Source organism: Oncorhynchus tshawytscha, linkage group LG01 (assembly GCF_018296145.1).
Source record: "Oncorhynchus tshawytscha isolate Ot180627B linkage group LG01, Otsh_v2.0, whole genome shotgun sequence".
NCBI classification, from domain to species: Eukaryota; Metazoa; Chordata; class Actinopteri; order Salmoniformes; family Salmonidae; genus Oncorhynchus; species Oncorhynchus tshawytscha.
In genome coordinates, this window is record NC_056429.1 from 75,938,226 (window position 1) to 75,956,945 (window position 18,720).

The 18,720-nt window shown below is 40.6% G+C and overlaps 1 protein-coding gene across 1 annotated transcript in view; it reads left to right on the forward strand.

Moving 5' to 3' along the window:
• LOC112256863 (3-hydroxy-3-methylglutaryl-CoA lyase, cytoplasmic) overlaps positions 1-3,076 on the forward strand; it is a 35,876-nt gene extending 32,800 nt beyond the window's left edge. The window contains exons 9-10 of the mRNA XM_024430417.1: positions 1,408-1,533; positions 1,804-3,076. Coding sequence (XP_024286185.1) covers positions 1,408-1,533; positions 1,804-1,938 — 261 coding nt within the window. The 3' untranslated portion in view covers positions 1,939-3,076. The remainder of the gene's footprint in view (positions 1-1,407; positions 1,534-1,803) is intronic.
• Positions 3,077-18,720: the final 15,644 nt, after the last annotated feature.

Below are 18,720 nucleotides of genomic sequence, written 5' to 3' on the forward strand. Positions count from 1 at the left end.
CAATTTTTTTTCTGATAGTCGATGTAACTTTGGAGATCTGATGTTGTTTCAAAAGTACTAATTCAACATTTTATACAAGGTTTGTCTATGTTGAGCATTGGTTACAATGATGACATAATCCCGTGGATGAAATTTCACCCTCAAAACATTTTTCAAATCCAATGTATTTTCCATGTAGATTGCATGTCACAATGCATTGATACATTATGCTGAATCAACATTGATTAAACTATTTTGTAGTCTACATAACTTGGAAATTAATAACTGTCTCTCTCAGAGGCCTACTGTCTCCTTTGCTTATCTCTGAAGGGACAACATGTTGCTATGCCTTTTTGTGCTCTTTATACGGATTCTTCTCCACAGGACCACATGAGGTGGATGTTTTGGGAATGTTTTACAACGATAAAGCTTTTTTTCCCCTGAAACACCGAAGTTCAACCATAAAACAGTAAGCCTATCCCTTGCTAAGCAAAATTTTCTGGCTGTTTGGTACTGTGGTCCAACAAAAGCGCAGACATGCAGGGGAACAACCCACAACGCATCATTAATTCTCATATGGAGGCCAGACACTTGGTAGCCAGGCTGTAAAAAGCATTTCCCCACAGAAAGTTGAACTCTCTATGACAATTACTTTTATTGTGGACATTGTGCATGAACAAAAATGAAGTCGGAGACGTTAAACAAAACAAGAAATACATTTTAGAAGTGATTATTTTTACATATGGGTGTGCTCTATTTATTCAGGACACGGAAAAGACTGAGACATTGTATTCAAGGACATCAGAGGGTGTCATTGAAATTGAGTTATAGCCTTGAATTTAAACAACCCCTTTTTCAAAGCTTAGTAACACACACCTTTGGAATTACCCATTTAGAAACGTACCATAGGGAGAAGGCTAATTATCCAGTGAATGGATTGTAACAAGAGTAGTGTAGTTACAATTAAGTGACACTTGATGTATATGAAGATCGCTGTGCCTAGTAACAAAAATGTATGTACACAAATGTATATTTTGTGAGGTGTGCAGAAAAAAAGAGGTGCTGCAGAAAAACACAAGCTCCATGAGGATCAGAAAACATGACACAACAATACAGAACTTATTTACAAAGTCTGCTATTACCAAAAACATGCCGCAAATGATGTGTCACTGCTTTAGTATGACAAAGAGGATGAGTAAGCTGAACTGTGGGGGGACACTAGGCTGTTGCGCCCGCTCACCTCAAAGAAACGAAGACCACATTTCTCCTAACTGCCCATAAAAAAACACAACCCTGGAAGGGCACACTATACCAACACATTACAATACAGGAGAACAGGGGACATTGTTCTGCATGGGATTTTACCTTCTGCGTGCCCTGTGCGTGTGGTTGCTGAATGTTTCTCCTGTGTGTATGTGTCTACCTCAGATGGGGATTTGTACAGTGGACTCGTCTGTAGCAGGTTTGGGAGGGTGCCCATATGCCCAGGGGGCGTCTGGCAACGTGTCAACAGAAGATGTTCTCTATATGCTCCATGGGATGGGCATTAAAACCGTGAGTGTTGCTTCACATAACCTGAAAATAGCCTTGCAATCGGCTTTGCAATCCCTAGTGAACCTCCCCTCCCCCTTCATCTGAGAAAGCTTCATTCATAGGATAGATTTCTTGTTCAAATGTGTTGTACATAAAGTGGTTTCTGCATAACTTTCATGTGTTTGTGTAGGCCTGCTGTTTCCATTTCCACAACTGTTTCTTTTGCAATTGCTCCCCCTGCTGGCAGGGTGCCATTCTTTCTTCTTTGATACCTTGTTTCTTTCATTCCAGGGAGTGGATCTGTCCAAAGTAATCGAGGCAGGTGACTTCATCTGCAAAGCCTTAAACCGCAAGACCAACTCCAAGGTAGCCCAAGCAAGAGGCGATTACTCTGTGCATTGCCGCATGAAGAAGATAAATACTTGACATCTTGTCCTTTTGAACATTGTTCCTTTTCATGCTGCATATAGATAGCAAATTATACAATACAAAGTGCACTATACTTCATTTTTTGGACAAAAATGTGTATCCATTTAGCAGATGCACTTTATTAAAGTGTTAATGGATAAGGCCTACTTACAGAAATAACTGTAAACTTTTCAAACCAAATAACTTGTATCACTGTATAGTCTGTCTGATAGGAGGTAAAAGAGATGACTCCTCACTAAGTTGTGAAAGTTATTCATGATGTTTCTGTTTGGGGTCTCTTCCCATTCATTTCCAGCTCAATGTGGTTACAATTAGACAAGGGGACCTGAGAGGGTTAAGGGAGTCCTGCTGGGTTTAAAACCAGTGTGGGTCGATCATTATCTCCCTCAAAATGTATTTTCATTTCCTAAGTCGCTTGCTCTGTCAAGATGGAAGTATGTCCGCCTTCACATGTGAAATATGTCTTTGTTTTCTCTCTCTTCATCCTTCTCACCAGTGCATGACCCCATTCCATAAGTTGGATAAGGTCATTCATTAATTGTATTTTGTAGAGTTAAATGTACAGTAGTCGGCAGCTTTGTGTTGAACTATTGTATTTGCAATAGTCAGAAGGGACAAATGTATTTTAGCTGGTGAAGCATCTCATCCGCTACTTTTGGTAGAAGTAGGCCTGACAATATCTATAAGAACACTGAACAATATCAAATATTGGTAAATCAAATCCTGACATTAACTTTGTTGTATAACAAAGCATTTAACCTCCCTTCCACTAGACAGTCCTCCTTTTTAAATACCTTACTCTTGCAGATAAGTTGAGCAAATGTCAATATCCATGAGTAAAGTATTTTATTAATTTGCTTTTTAATAGTAATGAATGTACTGTAGTATTATGTATTGTGTGAGTATTATGTATTGGGTGACAAAGTGCTATAATAATAAGTAATATATTGAATGTATGTAGTGCCTTTATTCTATGGGTTCAAGAAGAGTGACATATATATTATAAATTAAATGAAGAGTTAATAGTTAATAGCTAATAAATAGTTAGAAAAGTAATTTTGTTTTTGCAAACCAAGGTAACTTGGTGAATCCAACATGCTTATTACATTAAGATAATAAAGGTTGATTAAACAAAGTTGTTTACAGAGCCAGATTACTGTAGATTTCGGATCACACATGACCTTCTAAACTCTGTGTTCACCTAAAGTGCTGCCTGCATATTGGCCCCTTCAGCCCAACCTTTCACCAACGTGAAAGCATTGTTATTGTAATATTACTTTAATGATTATTTTACTTGAGATAAGTACAAAAACAAATACATTTAGTACCCTTTACATATGTTCCTGTAAGGGTATATCCTTGATCACAGGATAAAACATACAATCATCATTTAATACGCTTTACCAAAATATTTTATGAAAGTTAGAATACAATGTTTTATCCCCATTGCTTAAAAGGAGCTTAAGGAGGCACATCATACATTTAGACATCTGGATTAAGGTGTTGTGGTTCAATGAAAAGGGGGACATGACCAAGCAATGCATCTTATCAGACATGAGACAGGGCAAAGACAAGACCTTAAACATAAACATCTGCTACATACCAACATCAACCCTCATATATCAACCTAATTATGCAATTCTCCAACACAGTCTGTATACATGTAGCCAGCTAGCATATTGCAAATATAATTAACTAATGGTAATACATTACACGTATTGTATAATACAACAAATATCTTGTTGTCTTTGCTCCCTTGGGAAAATGGGATGGTTATTCATTTATTCTACACTCTGCTACTTACAAGGTTTTTTATTTTCTTTGAAAGACGAAACATAACACTTTATTTCTCTTTGAAATAAGTAGCAATGCAAGCTACAAGGTACTTGTTACTTCATAAAATACCAGGTAAAAAACAGCTGAAACAGGGTTGTAAGGATTCTTAATTATTTTTCTTATAATTAGGTTGAATCAGCTCTACAGTATTGGAGTGACAATGGAGGCAGGGGAAAAAACATCACTTAATAGGGAAGAGTCACTATTTGACCATCATTACCATCATTGACCATCATTGACTTAACCAGTTGTATGTCACTTCCACACCACTTACGAGAGTGCTATCAGCTTTTTCCAGGAGTATTCGTGTAAACCATGCCGCTGTGTTATGACACTCACAGAAGCAAGCATGCTAGGCTTATGACTGTTCATTTATTTTAATTGCACAAAATTATCTTAAAACCGAGTCATGTTTTGGCATTTTAGAATACTAAGTTAAAAAAAACATGAGATACCAAATAATTTAAATTAGACAAGTTTTGCATTATCGTAAAACGTATACCGTAAGCGCCACTGGTGTAGTGGTATCATGGAAGATTCCCATTCTTTCGACCCGGCTTCAATTCCCGGGCGGGCCACAGATTGTTTTGCTCCAGTGGTGCAGTGTTCTAAGGCACTGCATCTCAGTGCTAGAGGCGTCACTACAGACCCTGGTTCGATTTCAGTCAGCATAGCAACCGGCCATTAATGGGAGTCCCATAGGGCGGCGCACAATTGGCCCAGCATCGTCCAGGTTAGGGTTTGGTCAGGGTAGGCCGTCATAGTAAATAACAATGTGTTCTTAACTGACTTAGTTTTAATAAAGGTTAAACAAAATAAAATTAAATACCACTGCATACTGTACCATCATCATACACACAATATATACACAGATACAAGTGTGTTTGAGTGTCAACACGGTCAGAAAGTTACAACCCAATTCTTATCAGGGGGTTCCCTCTCTGCATTCTAAATATTCTGCACTGTATTCTATTATTTATATATTGCACTACCGTCTGCGAAAAACAATAACGACTGCCAACAGGACTACTACAACAAGTAGTACATATGCAAAATTATAAACTGGATGGTTCGAGCCCCGAATGCTGATTGGCTGACAGCCGTGGTATATTAGACTGTATACCACGGATATGACAAAACATGTATTTTAACTGCTCTAATTACGTTGGTAATCAGTTTATAATAGCAATAAGGCACCTCGGGGGCTGTGGTATATGACCAATATAGCACGGCTAAGGGCTGTATCCAGGCACTCCGCGTTGCATCGTGCGTAAGAACAGCCCTTAGCTGCGGTATATTGGCCATATAGAGTTGAAGTTGGAAGTTTACATACACTTAGGTTGGAGTCATTAAAACTCATTTTTCAACCACTCAACAAATTTCTTGTTAACAAACTATAGTTTTGGCAAGTCGGTTAGGACATCTACTTTTTGCATGACACAAGTAATTTTTAAACAAGTGTTTACAGACAGATTATTTCACTTATAATTCACTGCATAACAATTCCAGTGGATCAGAAGTTTACATACACTAAGTTGACTGTGTCTTTAAACAGCTTGGAAAATTACAGAAATTTATGTTATGGCTTTAGAAGCTTCTGATAGGCTAATTGACATCATTTGAGTCAATTAGAGTTGTACCTGTGGATGTATTTCAAGGCCTACCTTCAAACGCAGTGCCTCTTTGCTTGACATCATGGGAAAATCTAAAGAAATCAGCCAAGACCTCAGCAAAAAAATTGTAGACCTCCACAAGTCTGGTTCATCCTTGGGAGCAATTTCCAAACGCCTGAAGGCACCACATTCATCTGTGCAAACAATAGTATGCAAGTATAAACACCATGGGACCACACAGCTGTCATACCGCTCAGGATTGAGTGTAAACTTCTGACCCACTGGGAATGTGATGTGATAAATAAAGTTTAAATAAGTAATTTGCTCGACCATTATTCTCATTTTTTTTCTGTGAATTTAAAAAGTAAATTCTGTAGACATAATAAGTCACACCAAAAAAACACCCAGGCAGGTACTACAATGTCTACATGGAAACATCAGAGAAATCACCTGCAGCCTTATAGAAATGTTTTATCATGATTGTCCAATACAGACCTGCAGAGCGCTTTCCCCAGGCAGTTGTCAAAGATTTCCAGACAGATCTTGGTCCTGGCCTCCTCCAAATGTTCTCCACATATGCCACTGTGCAGATCCCCCTTAATATGCATACCATCCTGATCCTCTGGGTCGCATTCATAGAGGACAACCATCTCTGCAATGTTATATGGCAGACCAGCTGAACACGCTTGCACAAAAGGAACCACGTGCCCTTTGCAGACCTCATTGTGGAGGCAGATTGTCATCTGTTGCAGACAGGACCCTCCACTGTCATGAATTGAAAAATAAGGGTTTGGAGTAAGTGCTACTGTTATAGTTATAATCGTCAAATGTTGTAACTTCAGCACTTGTGCTACTCTTCAGTAGGAAGCTTCAGACTGTCTAAATAGGTCAGCTATCACAGAAGTAGTCGTTTCTGCTATCAAGGAAAGCTTGTCCCTTATTCACCCATTTGAGGCTCAGTGAAAAGAAGCAAAAAATATCTCAAATCACAGTCATACTTTAAATGCTCACAAATTACCACCGTGGTTTTCACACCTGTCGTTCGCTGCATGGTAACACTATCCCTTCCCTTTCAGTTAGGACCTCTTCAAGTGGACAGCTCCGATCTTTGCAGCTGCGATTTCTCCTGTTGCGTGCCAATCGCTATTAAGTCAGTTGAAAGGCAGTCTGACTTGCAGGAGGGCTCTAGGATAAGTACTTACACCTCTGAGGTTATGGGTAATTACACAGATAAGTGAATTAGAGTTTGAGGTGCAGCTGTTTGGACCTAGGGTTAAATGTAAAATAGTAAATGTGAGTCTGAAACACTACAATTAGTATGATACGTTATGTTTCATATAAGCTGAGCAAAAAAAGAAACTTCTTCTCACTGTCAACTGCGTTTATTTTCAGCAATCTTAACATAACAAGATTAAAAAACTGAGATGTAAACTGAACAAGTTCCGCAGACATGTGACTAACAATTGGAATAATGTGTCCCTGAACAAAGTGGGGGTCAAAATCAAAAGTGACAGTCAGTATCTGGTGTGGCCACCAGCTGCATTAAGTACTGCTGTGCATCTCCTCCTCATGGACTGCACCAGATTTGCCAGTTCTTGCTGGGATATGTTACCCCACTCTTCCACCAAGGCACCTGCAAGTTCCTGAACATTTCTGGGGGGAATGGCTCTAGCCCTCACCCTCCAATCCAACAGGTCCCAGACGTGCTCAATGGGATTGAGATCCGGCCTCTTCGCTGGCCATGGCAGAACACTGATGGCAGTATAGCAGTATGGCTGGTGGCATTGTCATGTTGGAGGGTCATGTCAGAATGAGCCTGCAGGAAGGGTACCACATGAGGGAGAAAGATGTCTTCCCTGTGATGCACAGCGTTGAGATTGCCTGCAATGACAACAAGCTCAGTCCGATGATGCTGTGACACACCACCCCAGACCATGATGGACCCTCCACCTCCAAAGTACAGGCCTCGGTGTAACGCTCATTCCATCGACGATGAACCCGAATCCGACCATCGCCTCTGGTGAGACAAAACCGCGACTCGTCAGTGAAGAACACTTTGTGCCAGTCCTGTCTGGTCCAGCGACGGTGGGTTTGTGCCCATAGGCAACGTTGTTGCCAGTGATGTCTGGTGATGACCTGCCATACAACAGGCCTACAAGTCCTCAGTCCAGCCTCTCACAGCCTATTGCAGACAGTCTGAGCACTAATGGAAGGATTGTGCGTTCCTTGTGTAACTCATGCAGTTGTTGTTGCCATCCTGTACCTGTCTCGCAGGTGTGATGTTTGGATGTACCAATCCTGTGCAGGTGTTGTGACACGTGGTCTGCCACTGCGAGAATGATCAGCTGTCCGTCCTGTCTCCCTGTAGTGCTGTCTTAGGCGTCTCACAGTACGGACATTGCAATTTATTGCCCTGGCCACATCAGCAGTCCTTATGCCTTCTTGCAGCATGCATAAGGCACGTTCATGCAGATGTTCAGAGACCCTGGGCATCTTTCTTTTGGTGTTTTTCAGAGCCAGTAGAAAGGCCTCTTTAGTGTCCTAAGTTTTCATAACTGTGACATTAATTGCCTACCGTCAGTAAGCTGTTAGTGTCTTAACGACCGTTCCACAGGTGCATGTTCATTAATTGTTTATGGATCATTGAACAAGCATGGGAAACGGTGTTTAAACCCTTTACAATGAAGATCTGTGAAATTATTTGGATTTTTATTAATTATCTTTGAAAGACAAGATCCTGAAAATGGGACTTCTCTTTTTTTGCTGAGTTTAGTATGTACTGTACTAATTTGTGGATGTCCATCATTTATGATATATTACGAATTTTCAAAAAACATGGTATGTTACAAATTCCAATTTGATGTGGCTAACGTTAGATAGGCTAGGGGTTATGGCTTAAAGTTAGGGTTAGGAGTTAGGTTAATGGGTTAAGGTTAGGGGAAGGGTTAGCTAATATGCTAGGTAGTGGCAAAGTAGCTAAAAACTAGTAGGTAGTTGCAAAGTTGCTAATTAGCTAAAATGCATCCACCCTACTTTCACTGTTGCCTTAAATAACCTTCGGTCTTATGTAACCATACCAAACGTAACATATCATACAAATTTGAGGGTCCTGGATTTAAATTGACTATGTTATGTCTAGTCTATGTCTAGTCTTGAGCAGGCTGAGTAAAAGTTTCATGCCCTGTGTTATTAAAGGAAATCACTTGGTAACTTTTACTTGGAATATTCTGAGAGAAATGTAAGGTAATTCTAATGTAGATGTTGAAAGTTGTCAAACTCATGGTTACTGACATGACAAAATATGTTTAAGACAGGGTGAAATACAAACATCACTAATAAATGAGTAGTATAAGAAAACGCAGCATTGTCTCCACTTTGATTTTCTCAACGTTAGCGGATAATGATGTAAGAGATGGGTATATTCAGTCTGTCAGGTATGCGTAAATGGTTGTAAGGGAGTCAGGTGCAGGAGAGCAGATATGGTGTAGCCAATGGAGCCTTTTATTTAGGCGAACCAAAAACACAGGGCAAAGTGAACACAAAATAACAATACGGGTTAACATAACCTAGCGCAATAGACTAACGTGCGCAATACATGAAACAGAATAAACAATACTACACAAAGATATGAGGGAAACAGAGGGTTAAATACACAACACATAATGAGGGAAATGAGAACCAGGTGTGTGGGAAAACAAGACAAGACAAATGGAAAATGAAAAATGGATCGGCGATGGCTAGAAGACGTCGACGTCGCCCGCTGAGCACCGCCCGAACAAGGAGAGGCATCGACTTCGGCAGAAGTCGTGACACAGTCATTGAAACATTGCCCAGACAGCCTCGTTAGTCAATAATGGTAAAGTTAATGCTTCCCCGAAAAATGCTGCTTTGAATTCCACTCTAAGTTTCCCTGTGGAAAAAAACACAGAGTTGAGTTTAAGCCTTATGGAGGGAGGGGGGGATTAAGCAGAGTCGGCTGGTTGGGTGAGCTATAGGAGGACATACTCATTGTAATGGCTGGTATGGAATAAATGGAACAGAGTCAAACGTGTTTCTATATACTTGATCCATTCCAGCCATTACAATGAGCCCGTCCTCCTATAGCTCCTCCCACCAGCCTCCACTGGTTTTAAGACCAAGGATCATTTAGCTATTTGATTTAGAATTTTACGACCGCTGTAGATACAAATTATTTGTTGAAACATTGAATTTGGCCTTACTGCTATTAGGGGACAGCAAGTAGCCTAGTGGTTAGAGCATTGGGCTAGTAACCGAAAGATGGCTGGATTGAATCCCTGAGCTGAAAAGGTACAACTCTGTCGTTCTGCCCCTGAACAAGGCAATTAACCCACTGTTCCCCAGTATACCGTCATTGTAAATAAGAATTTGTTCTTAATTAACTGACTTGCCTAGTTAAATAAAAAATAAATAATGAAGCAACAGGAAGTATGTTTTGAAGTGTTTGTCCTATATCTGAGATAAATGAAAGCTCAGGATTTTGTATTTATTTTTAACGTGGAATGACCCATATACCTTTGACGTGGAAATGCCCTTTTCACTTCCATACATCTTTCGGCCCAGTACTGGGTTACCTTCAGACGAGTCTTGTGAGTCTTGTGGGAGTCGTAGAGCAAAACATCGTGAGAGTCAACGCTTTTGATTTGTTTTTGTAGGCCAAACCATTCTGGTGCTACAGACAGAAGTTGGGACATCTGCAGTACCAACTTAAGATGAGTCCCGTGAAGCTTGTGGGGGTCGTGGAGGAAAACCATTGTGCTCGTGAGAGTCTCAGCTTTCCATAGTGGGGTCATATTAGTTTCTAATAATTTCTCTCTATTTCAGTTTCGTGGTTGGTTCTATTTGGGTGTGGTGTACTGATTAGAATTATCTTCGCTGATCAGGATGTGCTGCATCTGTTGTCCTCGTTAGTCAGATGGGTTTTTCACCTCTGCTTGAATAACTGATATTTAAGAGTTGTTGCCCAGTGCTTCAGGTGGAAAAATAGATGTTGGAAGAACTACACCACTGTTTAGTGCTTCAGGTCATTGAACAGAGCATATTACCTTTGTTTTCCTCTGTTTGTGTTTGCTCCACTATTGTTTTCACTCCCAATTTGTATTCTTTTAGTTTGTCTGATAACAGGCAAATCCAGAGGTTGCGCATTATGGTGACCTTTTAAGACCCAACTGGAGTTGCCTGGTCAGCACTCCATGGATGCCTTTCAGAACCCATTTTAAAACCCCTCCTGTTCAATTTGGGTTGTCAGTTTGTTAGTTCTCTTTTTCTGTTGAGCATGATTTTTGGTTTCTTATTGGGGAACCTAACAAGCCCAAACAATTCTGACTCTACAGACATTTGTGATAAGATCAATTTTCGGGATGTCTCCTGGTCTGACTAATACCGCTGGTGCACTGCCATCTTCCACCACAGATGCAGAAGGCCAATATCGGCGGATGCGGAAGACACTTTAACAGAGCTGATGGAGAATTACTTTCTAAAATGTTTTTTAAAAATGCACCTTTCTTTAGCCAGGTAGGCCAGTTGAGAACAAGTTCTCATTTACAACTGCGACCTGACCAAGATAAAGCAAAGCAGTGCGACAAATACAACAACACAGAGTTACACATGGGATAAACAGATGTACAGTCAATAACACAATAGAAAAATCTGTATACAGTGTGTGCAAATGAAGTAAGGAGGTAAGGCAATAAATAGGCCATAGTGGCGAAGTAATTACAATTGAGCAATTAACACTGGAGTGATAGATGTGCAGATGAGGATGTGCAAGTAGAAATACTGGTGTGTAAAAAGAGCAGAAAAACAAAAACAAATATGGGGATGAGGTAGGTAGTTTGTTGGATGGGCTATTTACAGATTGGCTGTGTACAGCTGCAGCGATCGGTAAGCTTCTCTGACAGGTGATGCTTAAAGATAGTGAGGGAGATAAGTCTCCAACTTCAGTGATTTTTGCAATTTGTTCCAGTCATTGGTAGCAGCGAACTGTAAGGAAAGACGTCCAAAGGAGGTGTTGGCTTTGGGGATGACCAGTGAAATATACCTGCTGGAGCGCGTGCTACGGGTGGGTGTTGCTATGTGACCAGTAAGCTGAGATAAGGCGGAGCTTTACCTAGCAAAGACTTATAGATGACCTGGAGCCAGTGGGTTTGGCGACGAACATGTTGCGAGGACCAGCCAACAAGAGCATACAGGTCGCAGTGGTGGGTAGTATATGGGGCTTTGGTGACAAAACGGATGGCACTCTGATAGACTGCATCCATCGCCAAGGTCAAGGATCAGTAGGATAGTCAGTTTTACGAGGGTATGTTTGGCAGCATGTGTGAAGGATGCTTTGTTGCGGAATAGAAAGCCAATTCAATATTTAATTTTGGATTGGAGATGCTTAATATGAGTCTGGAAGGAGAGTTTACAGCCTAGGCAGACACCTAGGTATTTATAGTTGTCCACATACTCTAAGTCAGAACCGTCCAGAGTAGTGATGCTAGTCGGGCGGGCGGGTGCGGGCAGCGATCGGTTGAAGAGCATGCATTTACTTTTACTAGCATTGAAGCTCGTTATGATCCTAATTAGATTTCTATGTGGGACATAGACTCTAAGGGATTCTACAGTACAGTTGACAGTACGTACAGTTTTCATTTATTTGCAATTATTATATTGAGGCCTAAGGATAGTTATTATTCACATTTTAATTTAAATAATGGATTTTAAATTATTTAATTCAAATCTAAAGTATGTGAAGAGCAATAAATGTTAATCCATAATGGCACTTTGTTAATGAATTCAAATCAGGCAATTCTGTTAATTCTACCACTACAGTACTAGGTTTTTAACCATTACAATAGATTGAGCAATTTATGCTGGAACGTCAAAGCCTACTTCCAAAGCTCCCCACTAAGTTTGTGATGTGCTGTACTGTCCAGCAGATGGGGCAATACAATCATGAAGTACACTGTGTACAAAACATTAGGACCACCTTCCTAATATTTAGTTGCACCCCCCTCTTGCCCCTTGAACAGCCTCAATTCGTCAGGGCATGGATTCTAGTGTTCCACAAGGATGCTGGTCCATGTTGACTCCAATGCTTCCCACAGTTGTGTCAGGTAGGCTGGATGTCATTTGGGAGGTGGACAATACTTGATACACATGGGAAACTGCTGAGTGTGACAAACCCAGCAGCATTGCAGTTCTTGACACACTCAAACTGGTGTGCCTGGCACCTACAAACCATACCCTGTTTAAGTAATCTTGCTTATCATCCTGAGGGTCCCAGAGATTAAATGTAGCATAGTTTTGGTTGATAAAATCTATTTTTATATTCAAATGCAGGAACTGGGTTCTTAAGTTTGAACCCCTGCTGTTTCTGAACCCCTGCTGTCTTTTGTACACTCAGTGTATATTGAGATGAGACAGAAACTCACCACTTAAAAAGTTATAGATGATTGGATTTGCAGCACTGTTAGCATACAGTATATCAGCCAATGTGAGGACATGAACCAGGCCTACACAGTCTATCTGCTGTTTGTGTTCTTAAACATCCCAAGCACTCTGCAATGACAAGGTAACATCAGTGAGACCTCATAAATAATGACACCAGGCTGTTAAATGAAGTGTGTTGAAACTGTAAATATAATTATAGCTTATTGTCAGGTGTTTGCAAGTGTACATACAGTATTTACTAGATGGAGGGGGGTAACAAATATTGGAGTTCAGACAACTTTAAATTCTACCTCATTCTTTGAATAACTAACAAGTAATATGCATCCTGAGTGTCAGACATCAAACATATGTTTGCTTATCGTGTTGATATAGATTAGAACATATCTGATCTAGGTATGCTAATTTAATGTTTACAGATTAGTTCTCAGTATGTGATCACCTTTTTCTCTAAACACAATGTTTACCAGGGACTACTGGGAACCAAACTTGTTCGATCTCAGCGGACACTGTGCTGGTCCGGACCCTGACGGACTCCCCAGGTACTGGAGGATAAGTGGAACCCTGGAGAGACTTTTTCTTCCTCTGCAGCATAGATGACATCCCAGGAATCTGTTTACAGAACACACAACCGACAGAACATCAGACTGTTGTCTTTGAAGAGCTTTTGGTTGACAGACTCATTAAAACAAAAACTTTTAAAACACTCAACGGGATGGATCTGAACAGTGGGGTGCATGATCTGAGAGTGCATTGTCAAATAATTACAAGCATAATTGACACTGATAACTTGGTGACTCCATGATCAAGAAATATATTTGGAGAATCAGCTAACAAATAGCCATATTGCCAAGAAACAGTGCAAATGTATGTTATTGTTCACAAACATGAATTTACATAGATACCTGTTGACACCACAGCTTATAACATATTTGTATGTATGCCAGAACCATAAGACAGATCGGCGCAAAGTATGTGGCAATGAAGAAACAGATGTGATACACCTTGGGGTAGACATCAGCTGTTGAGAGAATGAAATTTTACTTGTAAATAAATGTGACATAGATCTTGATAGGGCGGTGCTAAGGTAGGAATCATGGTGATAATTTGTAAAATGCCAAGGGGAAACAAACATCGAAACAAATCAAGCTTTATTTATATTTACATTTCAGACATTGCAGCGCAATGCGATGCACAGAAGAAAATATATATATATATTTACTACACAATATGTTAAATGTAAACATATTGTGTAACTACAAGTGTTTATGAAGCCTTTTTTATGTACATATATATCAGTAACATGCATGAGCTTGTAGTTACTGTGCATGAAGCTAAAATGAGTGGCAAGACAGAACTGTCAGAGACAAAGCTTGTCAAAGGGAATGAGATTGTGTTGAAATATGGTTCCCATTACAGAAAGGTTCAGCAGAACAAAGAATACATTCTACACTTTAAGAAATAACAATTAAATCATTGACAGGAATGAACTGCAAAGAAGGCATACTTTAACTTTAGACCACAGGTGTCAAACTCATTCCACGGAGGTTCGAGTGGCTGCAAGGTCACTCCTCCCTTGTACCTGATTGATCAGTTCAGCTCACTGATTAGTTAGGAACTCTCCTCACCTGGTTATGTAGGTCTTAACAAAACCATTTGAAAACCTGAAACTATACTGCAACTATCTTTGACACCCAAGGCCAGCTCCAGGCATAAGCGACATAAGCAGTCGCTTTGGAACTCTGGGTCTGGGTCTCAACTTACTATTGAGAGTAAGAGATAGTAAAATACACTAGGTGCAATTTCGACATTTGGTTTTGCATCAGCAGTTTCTCTTGTTATGTCAGTCACTCAATTACCTGACAATGAGCCATGTACATTTTTAGATTGGTAGTTAGTCTAGCCAGCTATCTAAACTTGTAGTAATCATGGCTGAATACTAACCGGGCATGTGCCCAGGGGCCCTGACTTTCAGGTGGCCCCCATAGATTTTGTTAGTCATTCTTATTCCGATATGATAATAACATGGCATAAGTCACGGCAAAATGTGTAGAATTGTAGGAATTTAGCTTTAAATGTCCCACCAGAGGGCAATGCCGCCCCTATTTCTATGTAATTCCTGACATATAGTGGAAATTCTCGTTTAGGTTCCACCTCCGAAGAATGACACAGGCTGCTAATAGATATTCATGAATTGGGGGTGGGACCATTGTGGTGATCTCCAAGTGGAGTGAAGAAATAACAAGTAGAGCACTGACAGCTGTCAGTGTAGCTAGTTAGCATGCTAACCTTATCTAGCTAGTTAATGTTATCTGTTGTTGCTACAATGTATTCAAAGATTAGCCAGCTGGCTAGACTATGGCTGGTTCTGGAGATGTATTTGTCATAAGCATAAGGGAACACTTTGCAACAGATGAATAAGGGAAATTAGTATATATTTGACTTTGTCATCTATTGTTATCTCCAATGTTTTGGCATGTTCTATAAATTGCGGCCTGCAATCCGTCATAGAAATAGAAAGAATAAGATGAAGCTTCAGTAATATGGATAGCCTATTGAACGGATTGGACTAGAGGTGCGTTTTTCTACAATGTAATGGACACGGTGCATCCTTTGGTAGGCTCCTGGCAGTCAGCCCATGCCAAGTCAACCCAAGCTAATATGGGTTCTCACAGCTAGATGAAGTGAAATGATAGACTAAAATGACTGCTCATGATGCACGCCGCAAATGATATGCAACAGCACCCTGAGCATATCAGACACGAAACTAAACATCAATAAAAATGTAACAGAACAAAATAGATACAACAGTTTTTCATTTGCGGGTGCTTTTTTATTGGTAGACACTTGTGATTTCTAGCTGCATCAATCAAGTCAGTGGAGAGTGTTCAAAACCATTCATCTTGGGGCGACGGGGGTAGCGGGGTTCCAAAATGCAATCATATCCCAAGCAATTTTTTAAATACGGACTACCAAAAATCATTGTTAAACTTGACAAATTATCCAATACACTTTGGATGCAAAAACATAAGTATGCATCCCCTATTTGAATTTGCTCCATAGCTCAGACGGCCAGGTGTAGGCTACGGTGAAAAGCATTGGCTCAGCCAAAGATGATCTATTATATTGCTCAGCTCAGTCGCGACTCACGAAGAAGAAGTATTTTGCAGGTGTTTCTGAGTAGTAAACAATGCTATGCTGGTGGGTGGTAACATTCAAATAAAACCCAGCCCTGAAAGGAAACAGACTGAAAAGTATTGGCACGCATATCACAGGGGATACAATTCATTGGCACGGAAAATATTCCCCAAAAATATATCATTGTGTTAATAAAGTTGCATACAAACATGGTCTCTTTTTTGTTTCCTTGAGTAAGGCATCTCCAAAATGCAGGTGTTTCAGCCTAGTTTAGTGCTCTTTGTGGTGGTGGGGCAAGCCAGCAGAAAATACAGAGTGTTGCGCCGTGATTGGCTCAGTGTTCTGTCACTCATGGAGACACTACGTCACCGCAAAGTCTAAGGGTAGACCTCGAAAATTGTAGCCCCTTGGGTGCTTCCATAGAGTTAGATTATACTGTAAGTGCCCATCCAAGAAGGCTCTAGGTCATTGGCCACAGATACGATTATGTAAAATCACGTAATATGTACAGTAGCTTTGATTGGACTGATCATGTGAACATCATACTTTCAAAATCTTAGCTAGTAGTCATCATCATGAATCAGGTTGACAATCTACTGGCAAATCCTTTTTAATCCTTGTTGTATGAAGAGAAATAATGAAGAGAAATTATATATAAAATGTATCGGTGCTCATAAACATTACACAACAAGTTGGAAATCGCAAATTCAACAATGGGTGGTTTGGAATCAGTGACAATGGCTGTGTGGTCCCAAATCTGGGATTAAGGGGCACTTTTCCAAGTTTAAAATTATAAACATTCAACATTGGCCATGCCGTCAACGAAGCATGATTTGTGTCGTGCTCAAAACAACTAACTCGGAACTGCGAAAACTTGACTTCAGTGAGTTGAAGACAACTGGGAAGTCGGGAATAAACGAGCTCCGACTGGAAAAATACGTTTTGAATGGACATCCAACTCGGAATTGCAAATCCGGCCTCTTTCTAGAGCTAAGACCTGAAGATCAATGACATCACATCATGATTCGTTCAGGCTGCCTACATACAGACTCAAAATCATTGGACACTTTAATAAATGGATTACTAGTCACTTTAATAATGTCACTTTAATAATGTTTACATAGGCCTCCCAGGTGGCGCAGTGGTTAAAGGTGCTGTACTGCAGCGCCAGCTGTGCCATCAGAGTCCCTGGGTTCGCGCTCAGGCTCTGTCGTAACCGGCCGCGACCGGGAGGTCCGTGGGGCGATGCACAATTGGCCTAGTGTTGTCCGGGTTAGTGAGGGCTTGGTTGGTAGGGATGTCCTTGTCTCATCGCGCACCAGCGACTCCTGTGGCGGGCCGGGCGCAGTGAGCGCTAACCAAGGTTGCCAGGTGCACAGTGTACCCTCCGACACATTGGTGCGGCTGGCTTCCAGGTTGGATGCGCGCTGTGTTAAGAAGCAGTTGGGTTGTGTATCGGAGGACGCATGACTTTCAACCTTCGTCTCTCCCGAGCCCGTACGGGAGTTGTAGTGATGAGACAAGATAGTGGCTACTACAACAATTGGATACCATGAAATTGGGGAGAAAAAAGGGGTAAAATTCAAAAATAAATAAAATAAATAAATAATATTTACATATCTTACATTTCTCAACTCATATGTATATACTGTGTTTTATTGCATCTTGCCTATGCTGCTCGGTCATTGCTCATTCATATATTGTACATGTACATATTCTTATCCCATCCCTTTAGATTTGTGAGTATTAGGTAGTTGTTGTGGAATTGTTATATTACTTGTTAGATATTATTGCACTGTCAGAACTAGGAGCACAAGCATTTCACTACACTCACAGTAACATCTGCTAACTATGTGTATGTGACCAATAACATTTGATTTGATTTGGAATTTGATTTGATTCGAGGTGTGCATAATAATGAGCAGCCTGGTGACCTTGAGTGCCGGAGAAGGAGTATACGTGACAACGTCAGTGAACTTCAGGTTGGAAAGTCAGAGCTCTCGATTTGGAGGTGGAGGGTCCGTCCGTCATGGTCTGGGGTGTCACAGCATCATCGGACTGAGCTTGTCATTGCAGGCAATCTCAATGCTGTGTGTTACAGGGAAGACATCCTCCTCCCTCATGTGGTACCCTTCCTGCAGGCTCATCCTGACATGACCCTCTAGCATGACAATGCCACCAGCCATACTACTCGTTCTGTGCATGATTTCCTGCAAGACAGGAATGTCAGTGTTCTGCCATGGCCAGCGAAGAGCCCGAATCTCAATCCCATTGAGCACATCTGGGACCTGTTGGATTGGAGGGTGAGGGCTAAGGCCATTCCCCCCAGAAATGTTCCGTTCATACAAATATTTACACATGTTAAGTTTTCTGAAATTAAATGCAGTTTATTTTTTACCTTTATTTAATTTAACTAGGCAAGCCAGTTAAGAACAAATTCTTATTTTCAAATATGGCCTAGGAACAGTGGGTTAACTGCCTGTTCAGGGGCAGAACGACAGTTTTGTACCTTGTCAGCTCAGGGATTTGGACTTGCAACCTTTCGGTTACTAGTCCAATGCTCTAACCACTAGACTATCCTGTCACCCCAGTTTTTGGCATTATTGCAGCTTTCTTGGTAAAATGCTTTGGCAAAATATGCTTGAAAATAAAGTTCTATTTTGTTCTACTGTGGTTGCATGTGTTGTGGATACAGGTGTTGTGAGAAATGTAATGGTACAATGGGACAATTTTAGGACAA